The sequence below is a fragment of the Urocitellus parryii genome, chromosome 11, assembly GCF_045843805.1.
Source record: "Urocitellus parryii isolate mUroPar1 chromosome 11, mUroPar1.hap1, whole genome shotgun sequence".
In the NCBI taxonomy this organism is placed as follows: domain Eukaryota; kingdom Metazoa; phylum Chordata; class Mammalia; order Rodentia; family Sciuridae; genus Urocitellus; species Urocitellus parryii.
The window spans coordinates 30,054,369-30,069,570 of record NC_135541.1 but is presented as its reverse complement, the minus strand read 5'-3'; the positions used below and the strand labels follow the sequence as shown (position 1 = coordinate 30,069,570).

Genomic DNA, 15,202 nt, shown 5'->3' with positions numbered 1-15,202 from the left:
TGAATGTTTTAATCTTTGAAGATCTCTAGCACGCTGTCCTGCTCTGGAGTGGTCACAGCTCACAGGATAGCCCTGTGGTCAGGATGGGCACATAAACTATCCTAATATTAACATACTAACGCATTTTTTTCTCCTGAAAATTTGAATATAGCAGAGATCTGTGAGTTCCCTTTATTCTTCTCTGGATAGAACTTAACTCTTACTCAGTTTCTTCCCATTATTAAGGAGTAAAGTATGGGTTTTATCTATAAGGTCAGAAGCAATCACCAAGACCCACATTGACATTACAACAGATTTCCTTACCTCCACTGCAGTGGGCAGCTGGAGCAGGGACTGCCAGGACTGCTGTGGGCTTGTGGGCTCAGGAAAAAGGCAAGAGGAGAAGTAGCCAGAACACAATCAGCACTAAACGGGATTTTAACAAGGGAGAAAGCTGGAGTTGATGAGGGTGAGAACTTATGCTGGTTTACATCGGCTCCTCGGCAAAGAGTAGAGATTCTGACAAGGACCACGGTAGGAAAAAGAGGGTCAGTGATAATTTATCATCCAAAAAGAACATATTTAAAGTAGTTAGTTTAGAAATCAAGAAAATTAAGTGGTCAAAAATCATTCTCAAATATTCTACTTCAGTTCCAATGTCAGCAAAGAATGATGGGCTAAAATTTAATCTACAAAATTAAAGCCAAAAGTTTAAGCTTTGACTATTCAAAGTATTTAGAATTGACTTTGGGACAAACCAAACACTGTATAAATTTGCAACTCATCAACTAGTAAAAAGCAGGTAACAGTTCATGTTCAATGACTAAAACTTCCTAAAGAAATGTATATGTCCACAAAAGTAAAACATTCTCAAAAGTTTATAAATTTCTGACTATATCTACCATGACACCAACTTATTTGGCTAACTCTTCCCTAATGAGTACATTAAATTATGTCATTTCATTCCCAACAATAAACTTTGCTTCTATTTAAATGTGCTTCTATTTTAATTTTAAATTTAAATTTCTGGGTTCCTTTTCTCCCTGAAAACAATCTAACCATCTTTTTATTTTTATTTTTTGTGGTGCTGGGGATCAAACCCAGGGCCTTGTGCATGCGAGGCAAGCATTCTACCAACTGAGCTATATCCCCAGCCCCAATCTTAATATGTTCAGTCCTACTGAAGGTTATTAAATAAGATAATTAGATTCAAAACAGACAGGTGATAAATACAGATTTCTAATTTGTTGTCAACAGTAGATATGACCCAGATGATGAGAAATAAATGACAGATTTACAGTATTTAATTTGCTATAGTATTGGCATGGCTTATATATACATATAAAATATTTAATTATAATATTTTAATTACAAGATTAAAAAGTTACTTAAGTATCATAAAAGCACCTAACCCGTTTCAAAATAACACTACTTTCCTGTATTATTACTGCTGACTCTTTAGAATATGGATATGGTGATCTTCTGCTTATGTTTAATTACACATATTTAGAAGAAATCTTTGCCTTCCTTCTCATTAACCCTTGAACTGACTTCAGCTTATTTCTTAGGTAAATACATTGGAGGCAGGTGTGATAAAATAGGAAAGGGGAGGTTGGACAACTATTTAAAATTAGTCATGCCCAAATTTCCACAAGCTCAACATATTTTCCCTTTATATAAGTTAGAGATAATTAAACATATGCCACTTAATATTTGTTAGCATGAACAATATTGCTTATATCAAGTTTGAGAGCCTTAAATCTTACCACATAAAATGAAATTTAAATATTTTGATGGATGAATATATTATTGTTATTATAAAAGTCTATGACAACCAAATTTCATTTCCTTTTTAATCCTAATTACCACTCTGCAAACTGGTTATATGATGGGGTTTGAATCTAAGAAGCTGTGTTTGATAATGGAAAGATGATTTATAAACTACTTACTAGTTCCTTGGGTAGTATTTTCCAAATTTAGTCATTAAAACAAATACAAGGATTCCCAATACCACTGTATCAATATTCAAAAAGCATGACTATTGACCACTTACATTTTTTTAAACTACAAACTACATTTTAAAATTTCATTTTCCTATCAAGTCATCTTTACTTTAAATTAAGTTTCTTTTTTATGGCCATTTATAAGGGAATAAAATGCCCAATTATTTACTTCAAACAAGTGCTATTTTCCGGGGTCTGGTAGAATTAGTAGTAATTCAATCAATGAGCATCAACAGCCATTGAAAGGCATCAGCCCAAAGGAAGCCACTGAAGAAATCTGACTAAGCCATAATGTCTGGGCATAAGCACTAACACCCAGGAAAAAAATCTGAAGTGCACTCTCTCCACCCTGTGAGTTAAGCAAAGGCATTTCAAGGTGAAATGGATTCTAGGACTCTTCTTCCATTGGTTCTCTATCTGATCAATTCCCTTCATTAAATAAGCCTCAGTGGCTCTTGGAAATGTCACTCTGCAGTGGAGCCTTTCCTCATTTCTGAGACTTGAAATTCTCACATGATAAAGCACTTTTTTATATTGACCTATAGAGAAATAAGATTTAAGGCACATCCTAAAGGAGCCCCATTTTGGCGCTAAAAGGGCAGGTCTGAGGGTCTGAGCTGACAGGCTAGGGGCAGGAATGCAACACTCTTCAGTCAGAGGAGGTACTTTTCATTTCCATCTGTTTCTCACATTCCTGGGGCTTGTATTTGCAGCTTTGACACTAATTTTAAACTAGCACTTGCTTTCAATACAAGGAAAAAACTATTTTCGTTGTTATCGCAATTCCCCAAGTGCCTAGGAACCCCTAAAATTATATCCAACTCAAGTTTCCTGAATTGGAAACTCCACAGCCTTGGGACAGGGACCACGAATTTGACCTTGAATTACTGAAGCCAGCTCAACCCTCTTCCCGACAGGCATCTCCAAGGCAGTCTTCATCCAAGCAAATGAAGCTGTGTTAGTTGGCATTAGTTCTTTTCCTGACATTCTCCGGTTTCCAGTCAGAGACCCCAGCCTCCTTACTGAATCCGCAGGCAAGGTGCGCCCAGTCTCTCCCTTCTCCGTTTCATCATTCTCCTGGCTATTCAAGCTCTGCCTTCCTTGGCCGGAAGTTCTCTCACACAAAGGATACATCAGCCAAAAGAAATTTACAAAGGCTCCCCAAACTTACAGGGAAAATTAAAGAACTTTTCTCCAAAACCATGATATTCAGAATCCCCTCTCCCCCCTAAAAAAAGACCTAAGAGCCTAGGAGGCAGTAGGGAGCCAGAGTGAATTTCAGATCCCAAATGAATCAGCTGTCCTCTGATCTGCTTGACATCATTCACACTCAGTAGACAGCAAATCAGAGCCCCAGAGAGCACCTTGTTCCTTGTCAGTGACAAGCACCAAATTCCCTCTCCGACAAATCAGCTGCAACCTCCAACTCAGAGCTGGCAGCAGTGAAGGCCCTGGCAGAAACTGTACATACCAACTTGAAAACTCACACTATGTCAGAAATACTATTAACCCAGGAGGCATAGGCCAGGCTACAACAGCTGTTGCAATGAGCTGGGGATTGGAAGATAGCTCATTAATTTACCAATTTGGGATCTGTAATATGCTAAGAATAATCGGGCATTTCTGCAACACTGTTCATTCCCAGGCCTAGAGAAGGATGACAGGGCCTTAACATTAGAGCTCAAAGTATAGTCTTATTCAAATTCTGACTCTGACCAATTTAAGGAACTCATACTGCTTGAAAGCTTGAAACCACTTTTTATTCAATTTCTATTATTATCTAATCATTTGAAAAATCTTGTAATGAGAAAAGCCATAAGGAAAGTTAAGAAAATAAATCCATGGGCTGGAATTGTGGCTCAGTGGCAGAGTGCTTGCCTCGAGCATGTGAGGAACTATGTTCAATCCTCAATACCACATACAAAAATAAATGAACAAAATAAAGACTGTGCCCATGGGGAAAAAAAAAAAGAAGCCCAGAAACTAATTTAATTTCATCCAGTAACCATTAATGAAAGCATGTTTTTTTTTTTAAAGAGAGAGAGAGAGAGAGAATTTTTTTTAATATTTATTTTTTCAGTTTTCAGCAGAAACAACATCTTTGTTTGTATGTGGTGCGAGGATCGAACCCGGACCGCACGCATGTGAGGTGAGTGCGCTACCGCTTGAGCCACATCCCCAGCCCAAATGAAAGCATTTATATGGCAGACTTTCTACAAGACTTTAAGGTAAGCTGCAGAAGATCTCTTTTGAATTAAGCTACTTAACTTGTGTATGCTTTGGTTTCCCCACCTGTGAAATGAAGATAATTAAGGATGTAGTGACGATAGATACATGTAAGACAGAAAGTACCTATCACAGAGAAAGCACCATAGAAGTGTTAGCTATTGATACCGGTCTTCCTCTCGGGGAACTATCTCCCACACTAAAGGGCATATGTCTAAATGAATAGGAAATCATCTGAGAAAGCCAAGGAACAAGGTAAACTGTTAGAGACTGGTAGCCAAAAGGTAAGCAACAGTCTTGACCCTGCTGCAGAGGACCTAGCTAACACCAAAGGGCTCTTCTCATTCATCTAAATGGTAGAGTATGTTAAACTGTTTTCTAGAGTAACATTCAAAGGACTAACTAATTCATACTCCAACCAGTGCTTTTTCAATGCAGGTCATGGCTCTTTGGAAAATCTTAAAACCAACTTAGGAAGTCAGGATCAACTTTTTTTTTTTAAGAGGATATAGAGATAGAAAAGAGAATATGAGAGCTTCACATACAAATTCTGTGAAATGTGTGTGTTTCTGACAACTACTGCTAAAATAATATAAACTATATGCAAACATGCATCATGAGTAGCAATGAAAATCTATTTGTTATTAAGTGTCAGCGTCTAAAATATTTGAAAGACACTGTTCTGTTCTGTTTTGTTTTTGATTTTTATTCTGGTACTAGGAATTTAATCCAGGGCACTGTACATGCTAGGCCTACCACTGAACTACATCTCTGGCCCTTTCTTAAATTTTATTTTGAGATAGGGTCTAAGTTGCAGAGACTGGCCTCCAACTTGTGATACTCCTACCTCAAATTTCCGTGCGGCTATAATTACAGGTGTTCATCATTGTACCAGGCTCACTGTTCTAGTTTAATCACCACGCAAGCAAATTCCCAACACTTAGCATCTTGTAGGCACTCACTCCCCCCACACACACATATTTAATTCCTCAGCTCTCACAGCTCCGGTTCTCCATGAGTCCTAAAGATAACCAAATTCTCTCTCAGATATGTAACACCTCTCAGTAGTGCACTTTGGAAAGCATCACATTGATATCAAGGTCAGTCACAAAAGCCCCAGCCTCAGGCTGTCTCATCCGCAGTTGAGGCTTCCAATTATGGTAGGGTTCTAAGTTTCCACTCGGTATTCTCCAGTTCTTCTTAATACTCAAGACAGGGCTCAACACTTTGCGGTACAGCAAATGAAACATCTACCTTTTCTTATTCGTTTATACAACTTGATCGCAAACTTAGAGCCAGGGTAGAAAGGCCTCTGACATGGATCACTCATTTTAGAGATACTGTGTTTGTGAAATAACATAAACACTAAAAAAGTTAGCTCATTAAAGAAATGAGGATGGGGGCTAGGTCTAGAGTGCTTGCCTAACATGCATGAGGCACTGGGTTTGATCCTCAGCACCACATAAAATAAATAAAATAAAATAAATAAATAAAGGCATTCTGTCCATCTACAAATACAGGGGGGGAAAAAAAAGGAAAGAAAGAAATGAGGATGCCTCTGCCAATGAGATATGACATTCTGCCCTAACAAAATGGAACCCTAAAAATCCACTCTTGTAACTTACTGTTTGGGTTCCAGGAAAACACTTGTCCATATTTTCATTCCCATATCCTTAAAAAAAAAAGGCAACTCTGTTGGAATTCCATGTGTGGATTATAAAACTGTAAATTTCAGAGAAAACTGTGCTTGAGAGTATGGAATATTTGGGCAGCACAGGGTTTTTGAAATGAAAAGACAACCTGTCAAATATTTCTTTCAGATAATATGAAAATAATAATCTATTGCCTAAAAAAATTATTGACTAATACTAGAGTTAAACATCCACTTACCTGACTTCCTTCTGTTTACATTCATGGTTCTGAAAGTACTCATAATTTAAGTGAGGGTTCATAACAATTGTACACAGCAATTGAGAATCATTTTGAAGAATTAAGGAATTCATGTTACTAGTAAATGTATTTAGGAACATTACAAAGGTAAGAAACCAACATTTTACACTGGCAAATGTTTAATTAATGCTAGAATCATAATTAACTTTTATAAAAATGCATATCAGAGGTAATTAGAAATTGTTTAAATAAGTTGAATTTAATCTTTAGTAATTTTGAATATTTAAAAAGAAAAATAATTTTTAAAGTATGGAAATTCTCCATTTTTGCATTTTAATTTATATTTTTGGTACTCTCTGAATACAACATCTTATTTTAAAATCCTATAGATCACTAAAAATGAAAATAAGTTGTACTCACTACAGAGGGGAAAATAAGGAAGTAGAGCTTGGGAAAGAAAAAAGAAAATTTACAAACAAGTTGTTCAACTTAAATTTGGAAAAAAACATTTGCTAACACCAAAAGTGAACAGATTTTACCTGTACTTTACAAAAAGGCACACATAAAATTATTATCACTGAAGAAAACAGTAAATAAACAGAAATCATGGCCTTCAAAAAAGACAAGTAAATTCCATGTAGAATGCTAATGTAATTGCTCTTAAAAAGAATAATACTATCTATCCAATATTTACCCAAATACAAAGATTCTCCCTTCATGGTTTAAAAGTAAAACAATCATAAAAAACAAAGGGAAAGTTAGGTTTAATGTAAATGATTATGAAATTTGATGCTAAAATGCCTAAACATAAAAGATGATTTTTAAAATGATGAAACAAATAGGATAGAATAAAGACTTAAATAGGGGGCTGGGGCTGGGATTCAGTGGTGGAGTGCCTGCCTTGCACATGTGAGGCACTGAGTTCAATCCTCAGTGCCACATAAAAATAAATAAATAAAGATATTCTGTCCATTTAAGAAAATATTTTTTAAAAATACTTAAATAAAATTAGTAACTTAACTGGTATTATAGTAAGAGACAAAAATTATGCCTAACATTTTTAAAGGAAAATATTACTCAATGCTATAGATTACAATAGGAACAAAATCATATTAGACAACAAATTATAATATACATATTACTGAGCTACGTGAATATGAAAAGAGGAAGCAAAAATGAATGAGAATTTCATTAGATTTATACTTGATGCAAAAAAATATACATTTTGAGAGAACCAAAAAAAAATCTTCCAATTTTAGGTACTTCCCTAAAAGACTAGAATATTTCCATGTGTAACTATGAGATTATGGAACAGAACTAGCCATTCCACTACAAACCACCATATGACTAGACAAAATCCATAAAGCAACAGTTTTCAGGCTCTGGGAAACGGGTAATACAAGAATATACACCCAGAAAGAAAGAAAACTCAAAATGTGAGCTGTCCCCAAACTGCCTGGGAACACTTTTTTTACATGGCACAGAGAGCTAGAGTTCAAATAGAGCACAGTAGTTCCACAAAGCTAAGGTGGCACATGTTAGAAGTCAGGGAAGCTAATCAAATAGACATTAATAATTCATCAAGAAAAACAACATATTAGGCCACAAAAGAAATCTTAAAAAATTTCAGGGCTGGAATTGTAGCTCAGTGATAGAACACTTGCCTAGCATGTGCTAGGCAAAAATAAATAAATAAATAAAAATAAAGGCATTGTGAAAAAATTCTTTAAAAAAAAGAAAAGAAATTTCAAAAGGTTAAAATCCTATAAGTTACATTGTCTGACCAAAACCTGAAAATTAATTACCATAAAATACCCCAATATTTGGAAAATAAATAACACACTTCTAAATAATCTACTGGTCAAACATGAAATGACAAAGAAAACTAAAAAATACTTTGGATTAAACTATAATGAAGATACATGTACCAAACTTTATAGAATACAGCTAAAAGAGTGCTGAGAGGGAAATTTATACCTTTAAATGTTTATACTAAAACTTTTCTTTGTCACAATTTTTAAAACTCTTGACACAATTTTTAAAGCTGTAAGAATTAATTCAAAGGGATTAAAACCCACACATTTAAAAGGTAAAATTATAAACTTCTAGATTGGCAAAGATCTTCATGATCTTGGGATAGGCAAAGATTTCTTGGACAGAACATGATTAGATACTAACCATGAAAACCTCACAAACTAAACAATATTATAATTATGACTTTCTGCTCTTTGAAACATGATATTCTAAAAAGGATAAGGTAAACCACAGACAGGAAGAAAATAGTCTCTCTCTGTTTTAGAAAAGTATATAATATCTGGAATTATACCTCTCTTACAACTCAAAAGTGATTTTAAAAACTCATTTTTTTTTCAAAATGGGCAAAAGATTTGAACACTTATTTCATAAAATAAGATATACAATGACCAACAAGGGCATGGAAAACATCATTATTCATCTGTGAACTACAGGTTAAAACCTCAGTGAGATACTAGTCTATACCTACTCAAAAGGCTCACATGTAGTAACACGTGTCAGTTGCAAATTCAAGCACATTTTACCTAGTTCTCTGCTAAGGATATCAGGAGGCTGTAATCAAGGTTTAACTGGGCTGTTTTCCGTTAGGAGACATGATTCAGGAAGAATTCATTTTTTGGGGGGAGGGCGGGAAAGTACTGAGGATGGATCCCAGGACTTCCTGCATGCTAGCCAAGTACTCTATCACTGAGCTAAACTCCCAACTCAGTAAGAATACACTTCTAAGCCCATTCAGGTAGTTGGCAGGTATTTCCTTGTTGCTGTAGGACAGGGGGTCCTAATTTCTTGCTGACTATCAGTTCCTAGAAGCTATTAGAAGTTCCTTTTCACCTAGGCTTTCCCAACATGGCTGCTTACTTCACCACACCAGTATGGTGTGGTGAATCCACTAGCTGGATAAAATCTTATATATTATAGTCCCAGAAGTGACAGCCCATCTGATAGGGTTCTGCTAGATTTTAGGAAACAACAGTTTATTGTCTTCAGTATTAATTTCAGTTATGTAAAATGTTTGCTTGTTAATGACCTTATTTTTAAAATCTGAATCTACCATCTTCTAGGTCAATGAAGTTTTATAAAAATACAGATAAAACTCACTGTATCTCTTTACTTGATACTCCCAATATATTTTCAGTATTTTCTTGGTTTGTGGGTCGTGTCACAAGATTACTATATATTATACAACAAGATATTTTTCCACTGTAAAAATTATGTTCGTGTTTTCTAAGTCAGATATAATATTCAGTGTCTTCTTTGAAAAGAACTTCTCTTAGCAACATGTTGTTAAGACTTTTTGGATTGAATTTACTATTCTTATTTTGCATACCACAGAAACAACTCAATTCCTTTGTTAGTTGTATTATTTTTATTATAAACATTTATCTGAACTTTCACCACTGAAAAATTATCGGTAATAAATTAATCACAGATATTTAAATCTTTGTCATCTACAGAGATTCTGTCTTATGCTGATCCTGTCAGAAGGCTCTGCAATCAACCAGAAGTCAGATTCTGTGCCTTAACAAAAAAGTACTCAGAGATTCAGAAAAAAAAGACTACAGCAGGTATTTAAAACCACTGAGATGTCAAAGAATAGACTCTTGGGCACAAGCTTCCAGTGGCATCACTTGGACAATTGGACAATTTCCAGGTAATTGAGTCAGAATTTCCAAAACTCTTTTTAGTTGACAAGCAGAATGTTAACCTAAGATTCAGTGAAATAAGAATTAACATACAGGACTGAATGAACTGAAGAGAGATGACTGTAGTCGTATGTTTGAAATGGTGTTTTATTATCTTATTTTCTATGTCAGAAATTCAAGCACATTTTAGCTCTCTGCTAAGGGTATCAGGAGGCTGCAATCAAGGTGTATCTGGGCTGTTTGTTCCTTTAGGAGACTTGATTCAGGAAGAATTCACTTTTTTGGAGGAGTGGGAGAGGGTGATAGGCAGTACTGAGGATGAGTCCGAGGACCTCCTGCATGCTAGCCAAGTACTCTACTACTGAGCTAAATCCCCAACTCAGAGAGAATACTCTTCTGAATCCATTTCTATATATGCCTACTTTCTATATGAGACACTGTGCATGTACAAAATGTAACAACAAATTCCATTGTTATATATAATGCGAGAATTTTTTTAAAAAAAAGAAATGAAAAGAGACATTGAAAAGGATAAAAGACTTATGAATATGAGGAAGAAAAATCCAACAAGGACCACTAAAGTTTCCATCTTGAGGAAGTCCTACTACTTAGTAAGCTAGAAAATAAGAGAAATGCTGTTTTGTGAGAAAGACAATGACTACAGATTCATAAATGCTGAATGAAGTTGAGATGTCTCTGCAATATCCAAGTAGATTATAGTAAACTGACAGTTGTGAGGGCTAGAAATATAAATGTAGAATCATGAGCTTAACAATGAGTTATTTCAACATAAACAATAACAAAAATGAGCTCTCAAGAATTTTTAGGTTCTATGTCCATATACTTACAGTTCAGTAACAACTATGTCCATTTTCTAAAAATAAAATAATTTCTGTAAAGAAATTAGTGATGATTACTGCAATACCCCTGCCAACTTCTGCCAATATTTGCCTTCCCTCTAGATAGGTAGAGAAAATATGTGAAATCATTTTCTATAAAAGACCAAATTTTTTTAAAATATTTATTTTTTAGGTGTAGATGGAAACAACACAATGCCTTTATTTTTATGTGGTGCTGAGGATCGAACCCGGGTCCCGCCCGTGCTAGGCGAGTGCTCTACTGCTGAGCCACAATCCCAGCCCAAAAGACCAAATTTTTAAAAGACAGGTTCTTACATAGAAAAAAGGTTACCAACTCTGCCTTCACAGTGCTTAAAGGCACCAAAATTACCACTTTTCAAAACCCCACAGAAAAACTAATCATCATCAATACCTCACGGGTTTATTACACTTATATATCAGGTGATATCTCTTTTTAGTATATTATCCAGAAGCACTGATCCAGACATCAAGTTATATCACAGTGGGGAAGTACATGACAATGTGTCAGTTTCAGAAAGACAAAGTTTCACACCTCACATCCTTGAACCCCAGGAAGGAACTCTTCAGGGCTCTAAGAATAAAAGCCAGCAAGACAGACAGACAGACAGACAGACACACACACACACACACACACACACACACACACCACAATGGGCGAGACAGCTACCTTCTTCACTCTTAAAATCATTCCTTACATCCACTGACAGCAGATATCCTCTAAAGAATAATGCAAGACATTTTGTGAAATCTGAGGCCAACTACCTTGATATGAAAATGATATTAAAAAGACTTGACTTTCTGGGTAACTTGTGACATGAACACTATTCACAAAGAACTCCCATTGGTAAGGATTAGATATTAGTGCTGAAATTTGCAGACAAAACAAGTAATCCTAAATGAAAAGTATTGCCAGAAAGAGGTCCCGTCCACAGAATTATACAAAGAAAGCCATTTAGAACCATTTTTATCTTGAAAAAACAAAATATAATACTCTCCTGGCTTGGGTAAATAAATATAAATAACTTCAAAACTCCAAATACTTTTTTCCCAGATATGTACACTTAGAACAAGGTTATCAATTTCTTGAGGTATAATATTCTGCACTAGATTTTTTAATGCATTTTTTTAAAAACCTAGATGGGTTTAAATATAAATAGCTTTCTAAAAATGAGAATGATTTAATTTCAGGAAGATAAGTTTAAAATAAACGATATGTGACAGGCCAAAAGAAATTTCATAACCAACTCATCCCAACAATGCCCTTATCAGAATGGCAGACATGGCTGATGTTCTCATTCCTCATACTGGAACTTAACAGCTTTCTTTCCTATCATAACCTAATTACCACCACCACCCTGCCCCCCAGACTTCTGTTCTACACTCAAAAATGTCACCTTAAAGAGAAAATTAGTTCCTGAACAATCCAAATTAAAACGGAAATGTTTACTTCACAAAAACATATACCCTATGTCTTTTTTTAAATATATATATATATATATATATATATATATTTAGTTTTCTGTGGACACAACATCTTTTTGTTTTATTTTTTATGTGGTTCTGAGGATAGAACCCAGCGCCCCGCACATGCCAGGCGAGCACTCTACCACTTGAGCCACATCCCCAGCCCCAACCCTATGTCTTTTAACTGACTATTTTTCCTCTGAATACTCATTATCACTGACCTACCATGTGTGTCTCTGACTCTTTTTCGAGCAGAATAGAAACTCCATTAGTACAGGACTTTATCAGCTTTACTTACTATTACTATATATCTAATATCTAGAATAGTGTCTGTATATAATTGGAATTGCAAGGATTTACGGTAGATAAAGTTGAGCAAATGAAAAAGCAGATGGAGGCAAAAAGACAAACAAAAAATAGCACTTGTTATACCAAAAAAAAAGTCTAATAAATAATAGTGCCAAGACTCAAACCCAGGTCATCCTGATTCTTAGGCCTAAGTTCTTTGTTTCTAAGCTATCCTTCCACTTATCAATTTGGAGACATTGGAGGAACTACTTGTTGGGTGGAAGTACACATATATTTATATTTATGTTCACATTTGTTTATTTATTTTATAGTCTGGTAACTGAACCCTGGTGTGCTCTACCACAGAGCTACATTCCCAGCCCTGTTTATTTTTTATTTTTGGAAAGTTCTCACTAAGTTGCTAAAGCTGGCTTCAAACTTGTGATCCTCATGTCTCAGTCTCACAAGCAGCTGGGATTATCAGCATGCAACACCATGTCTGGCTAGAAGAGTATGTTTTACATGATGTTAAGATATCACATGTCTAAAAACCCATTTTATATTCCTGTCCATTTGAAAGCAGATACCATATTACAAGAAAAAGCATAACAAGTGAGAGCCTCCAAAATTACTGATATTCATTTATTTTATATTGCCCAGTTATTTTCAAAATTATGCTAAATTAATTAAGTGAAAATGAGGCTCTTAAAAGACAAGAACTAGCTGCAATCTCTAAATTTCTGAATCAACAAACTATACTTGAGAAAATATGCCAAAGGAATATTTAGGGACTTTATACCTAGAATGGAGCACAGTATCTGCTCCTGCAGGAGCCACTCTGGGAGATGACAAACAGGAATACAAAAGTAACGTTTCTCTCCTTCTGACCAGGACTCAGAGAACAATTATGAGAACTTCTAAAACTTTCCAGACGAGGCTACAAAAACAAGAAATGGCAGGTCACTGACTTTATGGATACCAGTTGCAAACTATAAAGTATTAATTCAATTTACTCAAACACATGGTGGAACAATCAATCATCTAGCTTCTCTATTATGAATTCTAAGAAATTCATTGTCTCCTTCTAAATACTATCTATAAACACTTATTCAGCTTTCAATAAAAGAGGTTCCATGGACCCTTCCAAACTGATTCTATGAAGCTAGTTTCACCCTGATGCCAAAACCAAACAAAGAAACATCAAGGAAAGAAATTTTCAGACCAATATCCCTGATGAACATAGATACAAAAATTCTTAATAAAATACTGTTGAGAGCCACAGTCGAAGGGGTCCCAGCAAACTTTCAGACTGCCAGCTGATGATTGGCTCACAGCGGCCCCATCAACTTCTAGCTGATTGGCTCCTCTGTGGTGATGCTCATTTGGCTGTTTTCCCGCCCTTTCAGACTGCCAGCTGATGATTGGCTCACAGCGGCCCCAGCAACTTCTAGCTCATTGGCTCCTCTGCGGTGATGCTCATTGGGCTGTTTCCCTGCCCTTTCAGACTATGGAGCTGCTCATTGGGGGACTTCTTTTGGCTCCGCCCACGCAACCCAGCCAATCGGCCTCAAGAGCAGGAGGATTGTGGGAGGTGGAGAGGCTTGTGATTTTGGGAGAGGCTTATGGGAAGCCGGTGGTGGCAGTTGGGCTCTGAAGATTTTCCTGAGGAGCTGTTTTGTTTGGCATGTGTGGTTCTAAAAATAAAGTTCGTTTCTTTTGACAAGTGGCTCCTGAATTGTGCCCAGCCAGACTGCGGCAAAATACTGGCAAATCATATACAAAAACATATTAAAAAGATGTTGTAGGGACAAATGAGGCAAGGTACTGAAGATACCAGGAAACAGTTTTATTTGGCTGCAGCCAGGTTCAGAGGGCACAGCTTTTGCTATAATCAATCAATCCCCTGAACCCCAAATTCAGGTAGTTTCAGAGTTTTATACCCAGCATGTAAGGGGAGGGGCTCAGAAGTTCACAGTCTGCAGAAGTTCACATAAAAACAGCTTTTTCTTTCACTGTTTTGGGCAAGTTAACTCTTCCAGGACAACACCTGAGAAGGGGGGAGCTTCTTCTCTCCTTTCTTTCCTCCCCCTGACAGTTGTTACCATGGAGCCCAGTTGGTAACTTATCTTAAAAATGTAGACATCTCTGTGAAGCCCAGCTCAAGGCCAGAGGACTTGTTTGCACATTTTTACAAACTACTATACTGGATATTTTTGTGAAAAACTAGTAAGGGGGTGTCCAGCACCTGGAGTGCTAGTATCTTCTCGGCCATGGCCAAGTAAAACAGGGCGACAGAAAAATAGGAAGTTTATCTACATTGAACTCTTTTGCACAGACTCTTTTGCTGACAGTCCTAAAATCAGCCATGGTGAAGATTTCTGGAGAAGCCCAGTTAACATTTTTCTATAGAGAAAGGGGGTGCCACTTCAAAGATAGTACACCATGATCAAGTGGGGTTCATCCCAGGGATGCAAGATTTGTTCAACATACAGAAATCAATAAACATAATTCATCACATCAGTAGACTTAAAGAATGACATAATTATCTCAATAGATTTGGAAAAAGCATTTGATAAAATACAGCATACAGGGCTAAGGCTGTAGTTCAGTGGCAGAGCGCTTGCCTAGCATGTGTGAGGCACTGGGTTCGATCCTTAGCACCACATAAAAATAAATAAAATAAAGACATTCTATCCTTCTACAACTACAAGAAAAAAAATTTTAAAAACACAGCATCCATTCATGTTCAAAACACTATAAAAACTAGAGATAGTAGGACATATCAACATTGTAA

At 36.1% G+C, this 15,202-nt stretch overlaps 1 protein-coding gene and 1 long non-coding RNA gene across 8 annotated transcripts in view; one reads left to right on the top strand and one right to left on the bottom strand.

Annotated features, from left to right (window-relative positions):
* Positions 1-15,202, bottom strand: part of Mast2 (microtubule associated serine/threonine kinase 2) — a 185,785-nt gene that overhangs the window by 96,583 nt on the left and 74,000 nt on the right. Inside the window, exons 1-2 of one of the 7 annotated variants that reach the window (XM_026397770.2) lie at positions 3,006-3,292; positions 304-498 (exon numbers count right to left, since the gene is read on the bottom strand). The exons of 5 other annotated variants lie outside the window; for them this stretch is intronic. In XM_026397770.2, the coding sequence (XP_026253555.2) occupies positions 304-498; positions 3,006-3,055 (245 nt within the window). In that variant the 5' untranslated portion in view covers positions 3,056-3,292. Of the gene's footprint in view, positions 1-303; positions 499-3,005; positions 3,293-15,202 lie in introns of those variants that run through there. One more of the 7 variants, XM_026397771.2, reaches the window with a different exon arrangement.
* LOC113189128 (uncharacterized) lies at positions 3,976-14,042 on the top strand. The gene is made up of 3 exons (XR_003301612.2): positions 3,976-4,210; positions 9,587-9,783; positions 13,815-14,042. It is a non-coding gene; the product is annotated as an uncharacterized LOC113189128 (long non-coding RNA).